At 43.7% G+C, this 15,499-nt stretch overlaps 2 protein-coding genes across 2 annotated transcripts in view; both read left to right on the top strand.

The window, feature by feature from the left end:
• Positions 1–82: 82 nt before the first annotated feature.
• On the top strand, positions 83–7,452 carry NUDT21 (nudix hydrolase 21). The gene is made up of 7 exons (XM_042027408.1): positions 83–320; positions 2,510–2,710; positions 3,894–3,957; positions 4,610–4,699; positions 5,356–5,431; positions 5,794–5,908; positions 7,163–7,452. Exons 1-7 carry the CDS (start codon positions 205–207, stop codon positions 7,182–7,184), a joined length of 684 nt encoding a protein of 227 aa, XP_041883342.1. The 5' UTR covers positions 83–204; the 3' UTR covers positions 7,185–7,452.
• Positions 7,453–9,076: 1,624 nt separating this feature from the next.
• The window catches only part of AMFR (autocrine motility factor receptor), a 28,389-nt gene continuing 21,966 nt past the window's right edge, over positions 9,077–15,499 (top strand). Inside the window, exons 1-4 of the mRNA XM_042027404.1 lie at positions 9,077–9,353; positions 10,819–10,911; positions 12,752–12,916; positions 14,696–14,848. Coding sequence (XP_041883338.1) covers positions 9,132–9,353; positions 10,819–10,911; positions 12,752–12,916; positions 14,696–14,848 — 633 coding nt within the window. The 5' untranslated portion in view covers positions 9,077–9,131. The remainder of the gene's footprint in view (positions 9,354–10,818; positions 10,912–12,751; positions 12,917–14,695; positions 14,849–15,499) is intronic.

Consider the following 15,499-nt stretch of genomic DNA (forward strand, 5'->3'; position numbering starts at 1 on the left):
CCGCCCGCGGTGGCCAATCGGATCGCACGGGGGCGGGGCGGAATGCCGTTGGCCAATGGGCGAGGAGAGGCGGGGGCGGAGCGCGGCGGGTCCCGGCAGGCGGCGCGCGGAGCTGAGGGCTTGGCGGGTGTTAATGGCGGACGCCGCTCCTGCTGCCCGGCGCTGATCTACCGCTCCCGCCGTCTCTTCCCGCCGCTTCTCGCCATGTCCGTGGTGCCGCCTAATCGCTCGCAGACCGGCTGGCCCCGCGGGGTGAACCAGTTTGGGAACAAATACATCCAGCAGACGAAGCCGCTCACGCTCGAAAGGACCATCAACCTGTGAGCGCCGCCTCGGGGCCTGCCTGGCTCTGCCCCCTCCCCTCCCGTCCCGCCCCGCTGGCGAGCTCGTCCCCGCTCTGTCAGCAGGCTCGGTGGGGTTTTCCCTCCGTGCCCGCCGTGCGAGGTCCCGAGGGTCTCGGCCCTTCGAGGGACTGAGGGCTCAGCGGTGGTAGAGCCCGGGTGCCGGTGGGGGCCCGCCCGCCCGCCTCGCAGGGGCTGCTGAGCCGCGCTGTGGGTACCGAGGGCTTGCTAGCCTCTGGGGGAGTGTGGAGTATTTGGTGTCAACGCTTTAGTGCTTAGAAACAGTGTCTGGCTCGGGAGGTGCGAACCCTAAGTAACACAGGGAGGGTTTAGGTGTGTTGAGCATCACAGTAGTTTTCGCACTGTTACAGGCATCCAGAAAAGCGGCAGAAAGAGAAGGGCTTTTTCTTGGCCGCGCTGGGGTTTGGGCTGACCCTGGGCAGTCAGTAAGATGTGGCTAGATGTGCCTGGTGTTTGTGGTTTGTCTGGTGCAGTTGCTGGAGTTAAAATCCAGAGCGTTTGCTACCAGAGAAAATTGTCACTAATGTCACTAATGTTACTAATGTCACTGTGTTACTAATAAGTATTTATGTATTTTTTAATGAGGAAATAATATATTTTTTCTTTCCTCCAGTAGAGTCTGGTGGATGTGGGATGTGTTCTTTGCTAAGTGCATCTGTCAAGTTGCAAAAACCAGCAAATGTTAACTGCAACAGTCAATATTCAATTTTAGCTATTAATCACTGACACTTCTGTGTTTTTTTAGTGTAGCTGAGTTTATTCAGAGTCTTGTGAAAGTTCAAATACCAACTTCAGAAATTAGAATATTTCTACTGGGTTTCTGAAGCAAAGATTTATCAGGAAGCTGTGTTACCAGCAGCATTTTTATTAAGTCGAAGCTAAGGATTTTGATGTACAGACTAATGCACCCACTTTAGTATAGTATGGGTTAGCATGGTAGGTTATTAACAAGCCATTTGTGTATCTAAAAATGGAAAAGGAAAAAGAAACGTAGATGGTTTTAAACTATAAGTGAAAGTGGGGAAGCTTGTTAGTAAATGAATCTGTGGTTTGGAAACTGTTTTGGCTCACTTGTCTACATGAGAAAAAGCTCTAACAATGGCAACTGGCTTGTGATTTCACCACTGTAAAACATGAGGAAAATTGGAGGAGGAGGGGTGCTGGAACTTGAGGGGGGAAGAGTGTATGCTACTAAAGTTTGACATATTTGGGGAAAGAATCCATGGCAAGATGCATCTCAAGGAAAATATAAGATCAGTCATTCACTCTGTTAAGTCAGTTGCTGTGTGCCACAAGTCAGTAAAACCATGGTGGTAACTCATCACTGCTCTGTCCAGAACCATTTTCTTCTCCCTTTTGACTTAGCTGGGTGATTCTGTCTTTCCTCCAGGTCTCCTGCCATCAGACCTCTATGTTACATAGATTTAATTGCATAATAATACTCCCCTGTTGCCCTCTGTGCTGTGTTGCACTGACCAGTTTCTTGACTAACCTTTCTTTTCTTTTCTGTTTTCATTCCCTCTTGCCTGGAGAAATCGCTGGGTTTCTGCTACACTGTGACAAGAGTGCAGGGGTCCAGCATCAGCCCAACAGAGGGATCTGCTCACACTCTTGATCTTACCCCAGGCTCCCAACCCTACACTCAGAAACTCAACATTTCTCCTCTTCTGTGATCCAAGTCTGATTTCCCACTTCAAAACAAAACACTTCTAACAGTTTAGTTCTCAGGCTCTCATTACATCTGGAGAAAAAAATTGCAGTCCTGTGCAGCTTCCTTCCTTCCTTCCCAGCAGAGCTTTATCTCCAGTCTCTTTTCCAGCTCCTTTCAGAGCTTCAGCTGCCTTTTCCCTGCAGTGTGGAGATCAAAGAGGGTGTCTGTTGAATGACAGTTGGTTCTGTGCTTCTTTTCCTTCTTTTGAGCTAGCACCAGGCTAGAGTGTAGCCCAGCAGGACTGTCTGTGCTTGTGTGTTCCATAGTGCCGATCTCCCTAGGACAGGGGGCTCATAAGCCACCAACAATGATTTTAGCCCTGCACTATGACTTACCCGTCAAGCAGTGAAGGGTCTGCCTCAGGCTATGTACTGTGTCATGGTGATTTAAAGTTAGATTTCTTGTTATGCAGCAACATTTTTTCTCCTCCTTATAGGTATCCTCTGACCAACTACACGTTTGGCACAAAGGAGCCTCTGTATGAGAAGGACAGTTCTGTGGCAGCTCGGTTTCAGCGCATGAGAGAAGAGTTTGACAAGATTGGCATGAGGCGGACAGTGGAAGGGGTTCTGATTGTGCATGAGCACAGGCTGCCCCACGTGCTGTTACTGCAGCTGGGTACAACTTTTTTCAAGCTGTAAGTGTCTGTTTCTTAAGTGTAACTTCAGTTTTTTGTCACAGACCACTAAACATGCAGGCTAGGGGTTAAACTGTGTCCAACTGCTCAATGTTTTGAATGGGATTCATTGCTTGTAAAGACTTAGTCTGGAAAGTATTTTTTGAATGGTGGGGTTTTCATCTAAAGTGTGTTTGTTTGACTCTGCTCATGAGGGGGGTGATTGAGTTTGGAACTGACTGGGAATCTTAGTTACAGTGCATCACTACAGTAAAATCTTGTTTAAAACTCATTAGCAGCAGTTGGTGGTGTGTTGTACTTGCATTGTGAAAGCAGTTAGGCTTCAGTAGCTTATGCTATGCCCACAAAAATGGGCAAGTGGAGGTCAAGGACTAACCCCCTGTAAATGCAGAATGATACCTGTTTACAAACTAATGGTTGAGCTGGGATAGCAAGAAGGGTAGGCATCTAAATTTAAGAAAATTGCTCCAGTTCATCTCATAGTTATCACAGCCAGAGTGAAATTTTAGTGTTTGATTATGTTTGTAGTGATGGTGGTGATTTTATTTTTCAAACTAGATAGCCTTGGCTTGTCTTATGTTACCCTGTTTGTCTTCTTATTATTCTGTTTTAACATTTTATATTGTTCTCAATTTTGTATGTGTTAAGTCTAATTTTACGTCTAGATTCGTTTTTGACATCTTGATTTGGAGGGTTTTTGTGGACAAACCAGGCAAGACTGTAAATGATTTGCAAAGTGCTGTAATGATGAAAATGAGTAATCCTGCATCATTTTCCCACGAGTTTTATTTTCTGGTTTCTGTATGCTTCAGTGAATGCTGTTTTTGTGATAAGAGCAAATACAGGCAGTATTTACAGCCCTTCAGCTTCTGGTTATTATTGTTAAAACTTTACCCTTTGAGTGTCCCAATTATTATTGTGTGTATTGTTATGCTTTGTCCTGCTAAACTGAAAGTATTTTATGCAATGGTTGTTTTTATAAGAGACATAAACGTATTAGTTTCAGTTTTGGTGAAAGCTGTCCTGCTGTCTTCAAATTCAGCAAAGCTAGATTTGGAACTTCTGACTTAAGAACCATAAGTGAATTTGTAACTCCCTGCCTGGAAGCACACTGGAACTTGCCTGTGAAGATTGGTAAATGCAATAAAATAACTTTAGCTTTCATCATTGATTATTTTAACAGACCTGGTGGTGAACTCAATCCAGGAGAAGATGAGGTAGAAGGGCTCAAACGCTTAATGACAGAGGTCTGTTTTCTTTCATTATGTTCTATAGCAGAATGTTGCATTATTTCAGAATTACCAGAATAAGCTAAAGCATTAGTCTTCTTACCACTGTTGTTATTTTGTTGCTTTTGTGATGTTCTCAGGTAGTTAACAAATAAAGCAGTCAAGTTTTCATTTGTCTGCATCATGAGTGTGGCTGACTCCTACCTGCTGCTCAAGTCCTGTGTTCATTTGCAGCTTTGCTTTCTGACTGGCTTCAGGCAAGTGTGTGTAGAGATGAGCAATAAAATATGTTGTGGAGGACAACTGATGGGGACTTGCCTTTGAGATAGTCCTCCCAATGCACCATTTTCTCCAAGTAACTAATTCTGCCAGATAGTGTGACAATGTATTTCATTTTTCCCATTGGTCTGATAGGACTCAGTCCAACTGAGAACAGCATAGATTTTGAAATGGTTTCTAGAGTGCCCTTGTCCTACCAGGTGAGGAGGCTTTTAGTAAAAAATCTCACTTTATACAAAAATACTCTACAATTCTATTGAAAGCTGTCTCAGAGCAGTTATGAACTACATCAGACATATATTACAGCAAGTCTTTGTGCTTCCAATATGTGTTAACTAAAAAAATTTCCTTGAGGTAGTTCAAGGTCTGACTATTACTGGATTTTTGATAGATACTGGGTCGTCAGGATGGTGTTCAGCAAGACTGGGTGATTGATGACTGCATTGGCAACTGGTGGAGACCAAATTTCGAACCTCCACAGGTGAGTACTCCTGTGGGCTTCCATCTTCTTTGGTCAAGTTCTGTTTGTACTTCTAAAAGCCTTCAACCTACCAGATGGGCTTCTTGAGTACCTGCTGCATGAGCAATTAGTTTTTCTGGGTTTTATCTATTTCATCTCCTTTCTATGACTGAAGAGAAACCACAGCCCTTTTTTAAATGGACACTGCTGTCTCCCTCCTCACACCCGTGTGATGGACAAGAAACCACTGGATGTAATAGCTTCCAGTTCTATGCTGAGACAGATGCACCATTTAAATTCCTTTTGTAGCCACAATGGAAACTCTTGTACTGCTGCTTATGGAACAGATACCCTGTGAATAAATTAGCCTCACTACCCTATTTCTTAGGGCTTTAATGAAAATCCTTGCTCAGTTTGCTTCTATGCATTTCTGTTTTATTGGGTTGTTTTAACTGCTTGTGAGTATTGGTGCCACTTTAGATTCTGTCAATAGTTGTGACAGCAAGAGCATTCATTTCTCGAGTACTTTCTTATGAAAATGGTTTATTTTATGCCACAAAAGAACAATATATGACACGTTGAAAGTTTGTACAGGGGTTGATAATTTATAAAGTAGCACTTAAGATTGCACAATTTTCAAAGCTCTGTACAACTGTTTTTTACCATTTTTCTTCTAGTATCCCTATATCCCAGCTCATATTACAAAGCCTAAAGAACACAAAAAGCTCTTTTTGGTCCAGCTTCAAGAAAAGGGTAAGTGTTTGCATCGAAGTGTTGTATTTGTTACAGTGTTTAAATGCTTGTATTTCACACAAGGAAATGTAGTAGCATTGTGATTGTATGCTTGCAGTTGTTTGTAGTTGATCACTAATAAAGTTAAATGTTGGTATTTGTTTTGAAGGTAGATCCTTTGAACATGAGTTCCTAGTAAATTTTCATTCTTGCTCCTGCATCAGTCTGTGTACACTATGTGAATCCCACATTTAACTAGAGAAGGAATAAACCTGCTTGAGTGCTCCATGTAGCGAACTTGTTTTGAGGTCTACATGGAGCGATGATACCGTGGCTGAATGTGTGCTGGTTTTTCTGATTTGTCAGCTTGTATTTGTTTTTAGCTTTGTTTGCAGTCCCCAAAAATTACAAGCTGGTTGCAGCACCATTGTTTGAACTCTATGACAATGCGCCAGGATATGGACCCATTATTTCCAGCCTTCCTCAACTTTTGAGCAGGTATGTTGTATTTGTATAGTGGTTCTTGGGAATACGTTTGCTGTGGGACTCCAGAGCAAGGCAATGCGCTACAGAAACCAACTTGAAAAGGTTGCATCTATCCCAAAGATTCTGCCTCAGATGAAGTGTGATGGACACTTTCGAGGCACTGATCACAACTAGCTAGCACCAAAGTCCTGCCTAGCAGTCGTAGCTAAGGAAGACGTGGAAGATAGTGAGGATGAGGCTGTGCAGAGGCTGAGGAACAGCTTCTTGTAGCTACTGGGGACCGCTAGAGAGTTAAAGCCAGGATGTGAGCTTGAAGCACTGAGTTAGGTGTGGATGAATACAGCTTTGTGCTGGTTAAATGTGGTGGGTTTTTTACACTCTGTAGTAGAGTTAATGAAGTGTAGCATCTTTATGACACAAATATCTGTAGCTATATTTTTTCCTTCCTCTTCCAATGTGTACATGCTTTGACTTTCTTACCTGGAAATGGCTTGTGGCTCGTCCCTCCAGAGCTCACTAGTCTCACTGGTCTCTTACTTTAGAGAATGTTCAGACATCCCAGGTGTCCCACAGCCTGCCAGCTCTTCCTCAGGGAAGTAGTTCTGTCACCCACCTACTATGATGAAAAAAGTATGTTAGCAGAATGTTAGCACTGGTATTGCCCATAATATTCTTGTTTCCTGCTGAGCTTTTTTCTCTCTAGCCCCAGTTTTGGCTTCTCCTCCTCTAAAGACAGCAGGTACTTCCTCTTGGGTACCAGCAAAACACTATCTGTTATGCAGGTTGGGTAGTGATGCAACAGACACATCCAAAGGCTGGGCATCTGGAAGCTGAGATGGATGCTTGCTTCTACTGTTATTTATGAAACTTAGTTGGGAAAAATTCTCTTTTGAGTATGTCTGTATGTTCCCCTTGGAATATGTAAGGTTGGCCTGGCAGCAGAAATGCTGCAAAAGAGTTGCTGATGGAGGAATATAACTCTCACTGTGATTTTTGTATCTATGAACCTGTTCTGGGAGATGAAATGTTAATAATTAGTTCTTCTGCAACCTTAAGAGACAGTTGTGCAATGCTGGTGTAGGATTGGCTGTTAAAAATGATGCTTCCTGCTACACTGTAAAGCTGTCTTATTAAAAAATGCACTTTTGCCCTGTCAGGTAGAAGAGTGCTGTTCAGAACAGAAACAAAACATTTGCTTATTCATTCAAAAATGCCCTTAAAAAAAGAATGAAAATTCCTCACTTGGTATAATGCTCTTAATTTTAGGTTCAACTTTATTTACAACTGAATTCCTATATACCTGAAGACTCCAATAGAAGAAGCCGTCTCTGTGAGCACAGCTTTAAACTGTAGAGAAATGAATATGTGTGACACAAGAATTTTTTTAAGTCATTCTGTTCCTGAAGGCCACTAAACATTCTATGGTATGAACAGAGAAGTGAATCTCAACTGTTTAGCTAGAGAGATGGCAATGGGCTACCAGTGTTTCAATCCCTTTTCACTGTAATACTCACCAATTTATTGTTTTGTACCATTAAACAATATGGTTAAGATTCTGTTTGTGTTGGGTTTGGTTTGGTTTTTGTTGTTGGGAGGTTTTTTTTTAGTGTTTTTTTTCCTTCTGTTTTTAGTTGTTTTATTTTTCTTTAATTGTCTCTTTTAGGTCTATATTTTAAACATTATTACTTTTCTTCAGGAGTACAGATGACCTTGGAAATGAGGAGGAGCTAAGCCATTCAGAGCCCATTCAGATGCTGCAATCTCTATCCCTGAGCAGGGAATATCCCTAGGATCTGGGAGAAATGAAACAGTATAAGTGGGTGCAATATTGTTTTGAGCCTTAATTAACTAGGAGACCAGAACTGCTGTTTTGAGGGAGCATGAGTACTTAATGGCAAGTGTAGCCTTTACCTTTTTTTACCAGAACTGATCTGTTTGTACAGGGCTTGGAGGAGATGGAACATGCATCTGTTCCTTCAGTGCCCTCTTAAGACAGTAACAACCCAAAAAATTCTGTTGGACTGGTCTGAGATACAGTTAAAATAGGGAAAGTGAAGTTAATTTTGTATATTTTTCCTCAGCTGTGGGACAGAATCAGGGTCATGCTGAAACGCTTTGCGAATGCCACATGCAAGTGGTTCCATGTTATGCTGACCTGTGCTGTCTTGTCCTGCAAGGGATACCCACGCTTCTGCTTTTTCTCCTCAACATTTCAGTCTCTTGTAGGTGGCAAATACCAATCTTCCTAATTCTGGGGTTTTTACATGCTTGGCTAAATGTAAAGTCCAGTTGGATGTGACACTTCCCAATGCCTTTATTTTGCTTAATGAGCCTTTAAAAGATTTGTTTCCAAATTCTGCGTCTGATCAGAAGATGCACTGTTGCTTGTGCACTGTCCTCTCATATGAAGGCAGGGTTGGAGAATGCCTGCTGCCAAGAGAACTGAATCTTGCCAAAGTGCTTGGCTCTGCTGCCATCTGCACTGGTAAGCAATGTACAGAACAATCTTGACAGCTTGGTGCTTTGGTCAAATTGAAGCTGTGCAGTATGGGAAGTGTACTGACAAATGCATCAAAGGTAGTGGAAGGGCTGTTCTCTTCGGTCCTATGGATGGAAGGCCCAGACAGATGGTGAGTAGAATGTATGGTTTCTTAGCTGCCACCTGGGGGAAATAAAGCTAGCAGGGGAGCGGAAAAGAGAACCCTTTTTGCCCGTGGAAGTAAGGAAGGGCAGGTGGAAGTTTGGAAGTCAGCTGCTGCAAAAACAAGGAGCAGAGTGCAGTTTTTGAGCCTTGGCACTTAAGAGCACATCTCACCTTACTTACCACACGGTAGTTAGGGAGACTAATTCTTGTTCCAGGCTGCCTGTGGAAGGGCGCTGCTCCTGCAGTCTCTACGCGCTCTCCTCTGCCAACCCTGCCTGTGGGTTTGGGGCCTCCCGAAGGCCCCTCTAATTCCGCCCACGCGCGGCTCCGGCGGAGCGGCCGCTGTCCCGGGCGCGGGGGGGTGCGGGGCAGGGCCGGGCCGGTGGAAGCGCCGCCCCGGCCGTGACTCAGCGCGCGGGGTGACGGGCGGACGCGGCGGCCGGAGCTGGGGCGGGCGGTTCGGGCCCGGTCTCTTTCCTTTCTCCAGCGGGGGCGGCTCGCCCGGCCCCGGGGAGGGGCGGCGGGGCGGGCGTTGAGCCGGGGGAGCGCGGCGGGCCGGGGCCGGGGCCGGGCGGTGGTGAGGGCTCCGCGATGCCGCTGCTGTTCCTGGAGCGCTTCCCCTGGCCCAGCCTCCGCACCTACACGGCACTCAGCGCCCTGGCGCTGCTGGGCGCCGGCCTCAGCGCCTACCGCGCCCTCACCCAGGCGCCCGGCGGGGCGGCGGACACCGAGCCGGCCGAGCCCCAGCGCTGCGCCGGCCCCCGGGCCCTGGACGTCGCCTACTACCTGCTCTCCGATAGCCTCTGCGTCTGGGTGAGCCCGGGGCGGCGGCGGGGCCTGCGGGCCCGCGGCCTGCGGGGCTGGGATCGGGATCGGCCTCTGCCGGCACCTCCCTGCGGCCGGGGAAAGGCGGGCGGGTCCGGGGGGTGTTTCGTTATTGTTGTTTGGAAACTGCTCGCGGAATAAAGACGGGGCTCGGCTGGCTTCCCCCTGCCTGCCCCGGGCCGCCTCCGCAGTCGCTTCCCTTCCTGCCTGGCCGGGGCAGTGGGGCAGTGTTAGAGCCGAGCGCCCCGAGAGTTCAGCCCGCGGCTTGTGCTTCCCTCCCCGAGCGCCCCTCGCTTGTCCTGGCCGGGGGGTTTGGGAGAAGCTGTTGGGAACGTTTGCTGCTGTCCCAGGCGGGTGCTGGGCTTAAGCTTCGCCAAGCACTGCCCGACCTGCTCTCCCAGAAATCTGAGTAAGGGACTGTCAGGTATTCGAGCCCAAGCTTTATATGTCTTTATTTTTTTTTTTTTTTATTTTTTTTTTTTAAATATAGGACTTAAAGTCTTGTAGGTAAGAGGAAACATTCTCACCATTTAAGAAAAAAAGAAAATAATTGTCTGTATCTTTTAAAACCCAAACCTCATAATGAATTTTGGCTCACTGATTTGTAGTTGAAATAAAGGCTCAACAAGGGAATATTGAAACCTTGCTGAGTTGTTGCTGTTAAACTTTTCATCTGTCTGTCACTCAAAGGTGGCAGTAGTTGGACATCTGCTTCACAGCATGCTTCCTTGACTGAGGTGCTGATTTTTTAATATACCAAACACATTCATTCTGTTGAAATGTGGTCTCTGGACCTTAAGTTAAGAGTCCTGGAAAAGTTTTTTCTACGTCCTTTGGAAATGGCAGGGTGAGGCTTCTTCATCATCCACCTTCTCGCCTTTTTAAAGTCCTCCCTAGGTCAAAAGTTAATTACAAGTGCCTTTGCCAAATGTGAGATAGCAGTTTTCCCAGGCCCATGCGTTCTGCTTCTTTCTCCTTTGCTGTAAAGCAGTTTCCCAAGAAAGCCTCAAGCAGTGGTGTTACTGAAAGCGTGTGCTATTCAGCATGTTTTGAGGCAACCTCTGAATCCTCTTACTGTAACAAAGATTCAAACTGGAGTTTTCTTATCTGCCATGTGTTAAACAAAATTAGCATCTTTGTGATCTCGAAGTTTTGTCCCAGTGTTCCTTCATGAAATTTGCTAATCTGTATTGTGAAGAGGTAGATCAGTTTGTTGGCTGTACTGCTGTATCAAACTAACTGTGTTAGTATTTCTAAGAAAAAAAAAGCTAAGTGACTTATCAGCTACTTAATCTATCTTGGAAGAGGCCAGGCTTAAATTTCACCAAAAAAAGAGGAACTAATACTGTTCTGTGAACAACAGCAGGTTTTGTTAGACTCGTTCATTCCCCTTCTCTCCCTCCTTCTAAATAGGGCAGAAGTATTTGTTGCTGACTGCTGTCTTTCTTTCCAGGTGCTAGTGAATACTGCTTGCTGTTTTCTGATGCTGGTTGCTAAGCTTATCCAGTGTATGGTGTTTGGTCCTCTTCGTGTCAGCGAGAGGCAGGTGAGACAGCAAACAAGGAAACCGTGAAACATGGCAAATGTTGTGATTTTCTATATAGAATTGCTGAAACTGCACAAGAAAAGTAAATTTTACAATATAGGTCTTACCATTTGGTTAGCTAGTATATCCACAGCCACAAGCTTCCGGTTTATTTCTAAGGGAATTTTTCCTATTGTATTTTATAAGCCCACAGTCAACTTGAAAATCCTGTTTCTTAATGAACTCCGTCAGATTTCTTACAAGTGCACCTCACTTCAAAATACTTGTAGCATGTTCTTCTCTATCCTGTCTGCACCTGGCAGCATTTCTCCATTGCGTTTTGTAGTTGTCAGCACTGGCAGTCTTGAGTTCCCTCTTCTTTTGTACCTTGACTGCTGGAGAAGTGCTTTCCATCCTCATACACTGAGTGGATGGTTTACAAGCCTGCAGGTTTAAGAGGGAGTAGGCAAGAAAATCCCCAGAGAAAGGAGGTGAGCAGGACTGAAAACTGAGGCTGTTTAGTCCGGCTCTTGGCTATATGAGAATGTTTGTAAAAATTCAGCAAGGGAACTATGAAAGCCCAGAGTTTTTAAAAACAGGATCCTGCAGAAGATGAAAGCAGCAGCAGGACCTTGAATAGTATCTTTTTAATAGTATTTTTTAAAAAAACGGTAAGGCAAATGCATGAGTTGCTTGTGTAAATGCAGTAGCACTGGTTTGGAGTGTGTTCACGTATTAAAAAAAAGTCTTTAAATGCAGTTCTTTAGGAATCAGGCCATGATGATTTTTGACATTCAGAGCTAAGGTACAGAAAGCCTCATTAATAACTGTGGATCTCCCAAAGCCTATTGTATTTGTAATTCACACCCTGTAGTGTCTCTGAGTGGTTTGTTAAAACCAAGGCACTATCAAACTGCAGTGGGCCAGATTTTCTACCCAGTCCATGTTGACTATAAGGATGTAGAATTCTAACTGGTTATAGTTTCCAGGATGTTCTCTACCCTCTTAAAAACTGAAGTGAAAAGCAGTAGCAGGATGGATCCATTTGTGTTTGGATAGTGGGAGTTTGCCTCAGTTGTCATATAAAGGAAAACTGCTTATTAATACTGGCAAGCCCAAAACGGCAGCATCATTAAGGAATTCAGGGCCTGTCTTAACTAAACTCCTGGTGACTTCATCTGTACTTTAACAAAACATTTTGTTTCATAAATTTTTTTTATCCCCTCCAAGCTGGCTTGCTGTCTGCTGCTTGAGAACATCATATTGTTTCTTTCATACTGCGTGTGTGTGGGAATCATTTTATTTTCATTGCTCATCCATCTCATTCTCCGCTGTAGGCACTGTGATTCTTAAGAACAGACTTTGTCATCTTTTCTTAATCATCCGTATTTTTTGGCAGGTTTTTGTAACCAAGGTGCTAGGCAATTTGGGCATCTTGAATAACTAACTGTGGCAGCTCTACCTGCATAGAGGACTGTGTGTTTGCAGCCTGGTAGCTGAGTTGTGTGAGCATGAGGAGTCAAAGTGAGATCAGACTTGCTGTGTGCTGAGCACTGTTTTAGGAGTATAGCAGGAAACTGCATTGTGTGCTGTGTAGCACAGTTATTGTGCCATGGTATAAAAGACTAGATAGATACTAAGATCTACTAATATTTTTAATACATTTTTTAATTCAGTAAGGGTAATAACAAATACTATTGAAGGTGTGTATGCAGCAGACTTTAGCTAATGTATTGTTGCGTTTCTACCTCCATTTTTTTTTAAATTTCCCTTCTTCTTCTTCTCTTTTCCCCTCCTTTTCTTCCCTCTGTGTGGATTGTTCAGTGCTTTCACTACAGTAACCAAGTGTCTTCCATTACAGCACCTTAAGGATAAATTCTGGAATTTCATTTTCTACAAGTTCATCTTCATTTTTGGTGTGCTGAATGTTCAAACAGTGGAAGAAGTAGTGATGTGGTGCCTCTGGTTCTCTGGACTTGTGTTTCTCCATCTGATGGTTCAGCTCTGCAAGGATCGCTTTGAATATGTAAGTTTTGATTAAGGGCTGTCTTTTGGGACATGCAAATTCTGTTTCTGGTTCAGGCACTGGCTTGTGATAAGGTGCAAACAGATCATTTAAACCGTTTCCCCACTCTGCAGTACTGAACGTGTGCACTTCCCAGTAGCTTCAAATACGTGCTTTAAAGTACAATGTCAATCTTACTCCTTCAGTTTTCCCATGAGACAAATGGAGCTGAAGATACTTATTTTCTTTAATAAATTGCTCCTTATATGTGCCCTGTAATTACTTTTACATAACTGCATGAGATGGCTTCATAGCTCTCCTTAGTAAAGACATCTTAGCAACAGAACATTCCTTAGATTGGTGCCCTTTAGGATTGGCCCTCGGAGCCTGTTTCTGCAGCTTCTGTGCTCAGGTTTCACACTCACTTAGATATGCTGAATTTTGACTGTCAGTGTCTTTACAATATACTGTGCAATTTTCTCTCTAAGCTACATTCCACTTTCTGTTAATACCAGGAATAAATTCTGTAGAGATGCAGAAAGTGAATGCTAGGCAAGGAAGAAGAAACTGCAATTTAAACAGTAAATCTTGGCCTTTAAACTATAATGGGCCTGCATTTTCCTAGGCTCCTCTCTCCTCGAATAGAAGTTTGACCTAAATTGAATCCATTAATTTCTTTTAGGTAGATCTGGGCTTTGCAGGTTTTTTCTTAATAATGTCCAGCAAGGCCTGTTAATTCACAGGTAGCTAAGCACTTAAATTTGAAACTGTATTGGCTGGGCTTAGGAAAATTGAGACAGCATTGAAACAAGGCAGTCATCTGGTATTTTTAGTGTTGTTCAGAAAGCTGTGAAAGAACAAAGGTCATGTGGGAAGAAATCCTTGTTATATTCCTTTTACATTCAAAGCATGCATAGTCAGTTTTTGCTTGGACAAATGATACTTTTGTGATTTGCCTTGCAAAGACAGGGGCATGTGGAGCTGAACCAGATACAAAGATGTAAGAAAGAACCCATTTAAAAACAAAAAATGGGAATCAACTTTGTTAATCAAACCAGAGTGAAGCTTTGGGCAACTCCTTCTTTCCTTGTCCTGTTCTTTCTCATCCTGCTCTGGAAAAAAGAGGATGGACCAACATCCCCTTGGATTGCCTTTGATTCAGACAGACTAGGTGTAGTAGCCCTCTGTTAAGGTAGTTTAGAGATTTAACACACTTTGCATGCTATTGAATGAGACAGCTGTTTTCAGTAGAGTCTGTCTGGCAGTCTCTAGCTGCAGCTTAAGTATTTTTTTGGGTAGAAGTCTCTTTCTTCCAGAAGAAAATGACAATGGAAGAACTAGGGGATGGAAGACCAAGCTGGAGAAATTCAGATCAGCTATCAGGTGAAAAATTGGCAAAACATTGCTCGAAGACTCTGTGTTAGGTTAGGTGTCTTTCTAAAGTGCCTATTCATCCTAAGCAGAGGCTGTGGGTTTGATGTGGAAACTACTGTGTCTGGTTTTCTTGCACAGGTGATTTAAACATTAGCTCAAATAATCCTAATTGTAAATAAAAAAATTGTAACTGATTGTTAAAAAGTGAATGTAAATGACAGTAACATGAATGAGGCTTTGGGATTGTATGTGGTTTTAGCTTTATTCTTCTTTATTTATTACTACATTGCGTTGTGAAATTGGTTTTATGCTAGAAAGCAAAAGATTTTCCTGAATGAGGTCCTGTTTGGTGAGGTGTCAATAGAAGGCAGGGTGGATGAAGTACTCCTTTAAACCTGTCATGTATTTATGTATTTGTGTTGGCAGCTTTCCTTTTCTCCCACCACACCCATGAGCAGCCACATCAGAGTGCTGGCCCTGCTCATCGCCATGCTCCTGTCTTGCTGTGGATTAGCAGTTGTCTGTGGAGTTGTTGGCTACACCCATGGCATGCACACGTTGGCTTTCATGGCAGCAGAGGTGAGACTTTCTTCATATGTGTTGTGGTTTCTGCTTTGCCTTTGACCCCTTACTTGGGGGTGTCCTGGTACACAGTGGATTTACTTTTAATTCCCATAAGAAAGAAACTTTGAAGACACAAACAAATCCTCCTGTTTTCCAGAAGTTGCCAGATTGGCATGCTTTCTGTCTTTAGCCTTTAACTCCCTGAAAAAAATCTTGGTCTGAAGAAGAGAATGAGAGGATAGACCTGTAAGATGATGCTGAAATCAAATGACAGCTTATGAAAAAGTAATGATTGTGCTTCATGAGCATTGCAAGAAGGGTTGGTGAAACAGCGCTTGAGAGAGGGAGAGAGTGTGTATGAAAGTGTAATGTGCACTTCAGCCTCTTTCTCTGAGGTTGTATTTTCTATTTCATTTCTCCCCAAAAGGAGTGAGACTAACATACTTTCCTTAAGGCATACTTAGGGGATTTGCCTATGTTTGTGTAATGAGTTCTGTCTCAGCTGAGATGAGCAAGGCATTTTTGTGTGCGCCTGAACACTTTGCACTGTGGGGTAAACATCAGTATGTTTGTGGAGTGAACATCAGTATGTTTTTGATATTGTGATGGGTTGTTTCACTCTGCCTGAGGAAGTGATAATCTTAAACAAACAAAAGGAATCCAGTA

Source organism: Corvus kubaryi, unplaced genomic scaffold (genome assembly GCF_017639235.1).
Source record: "Corvus kubaryi isolate FWS band 111438036 unplaced genomic scaffold, C.kubaryi_AGA036_p1.0 37300, whole genome shotgun sequence".
Lineage (NCBI taxonomy): Eukaryota > Metazoa > Chordata > Aves > Passeriformes > Corvidae > Corvus > Corvus kubaryi.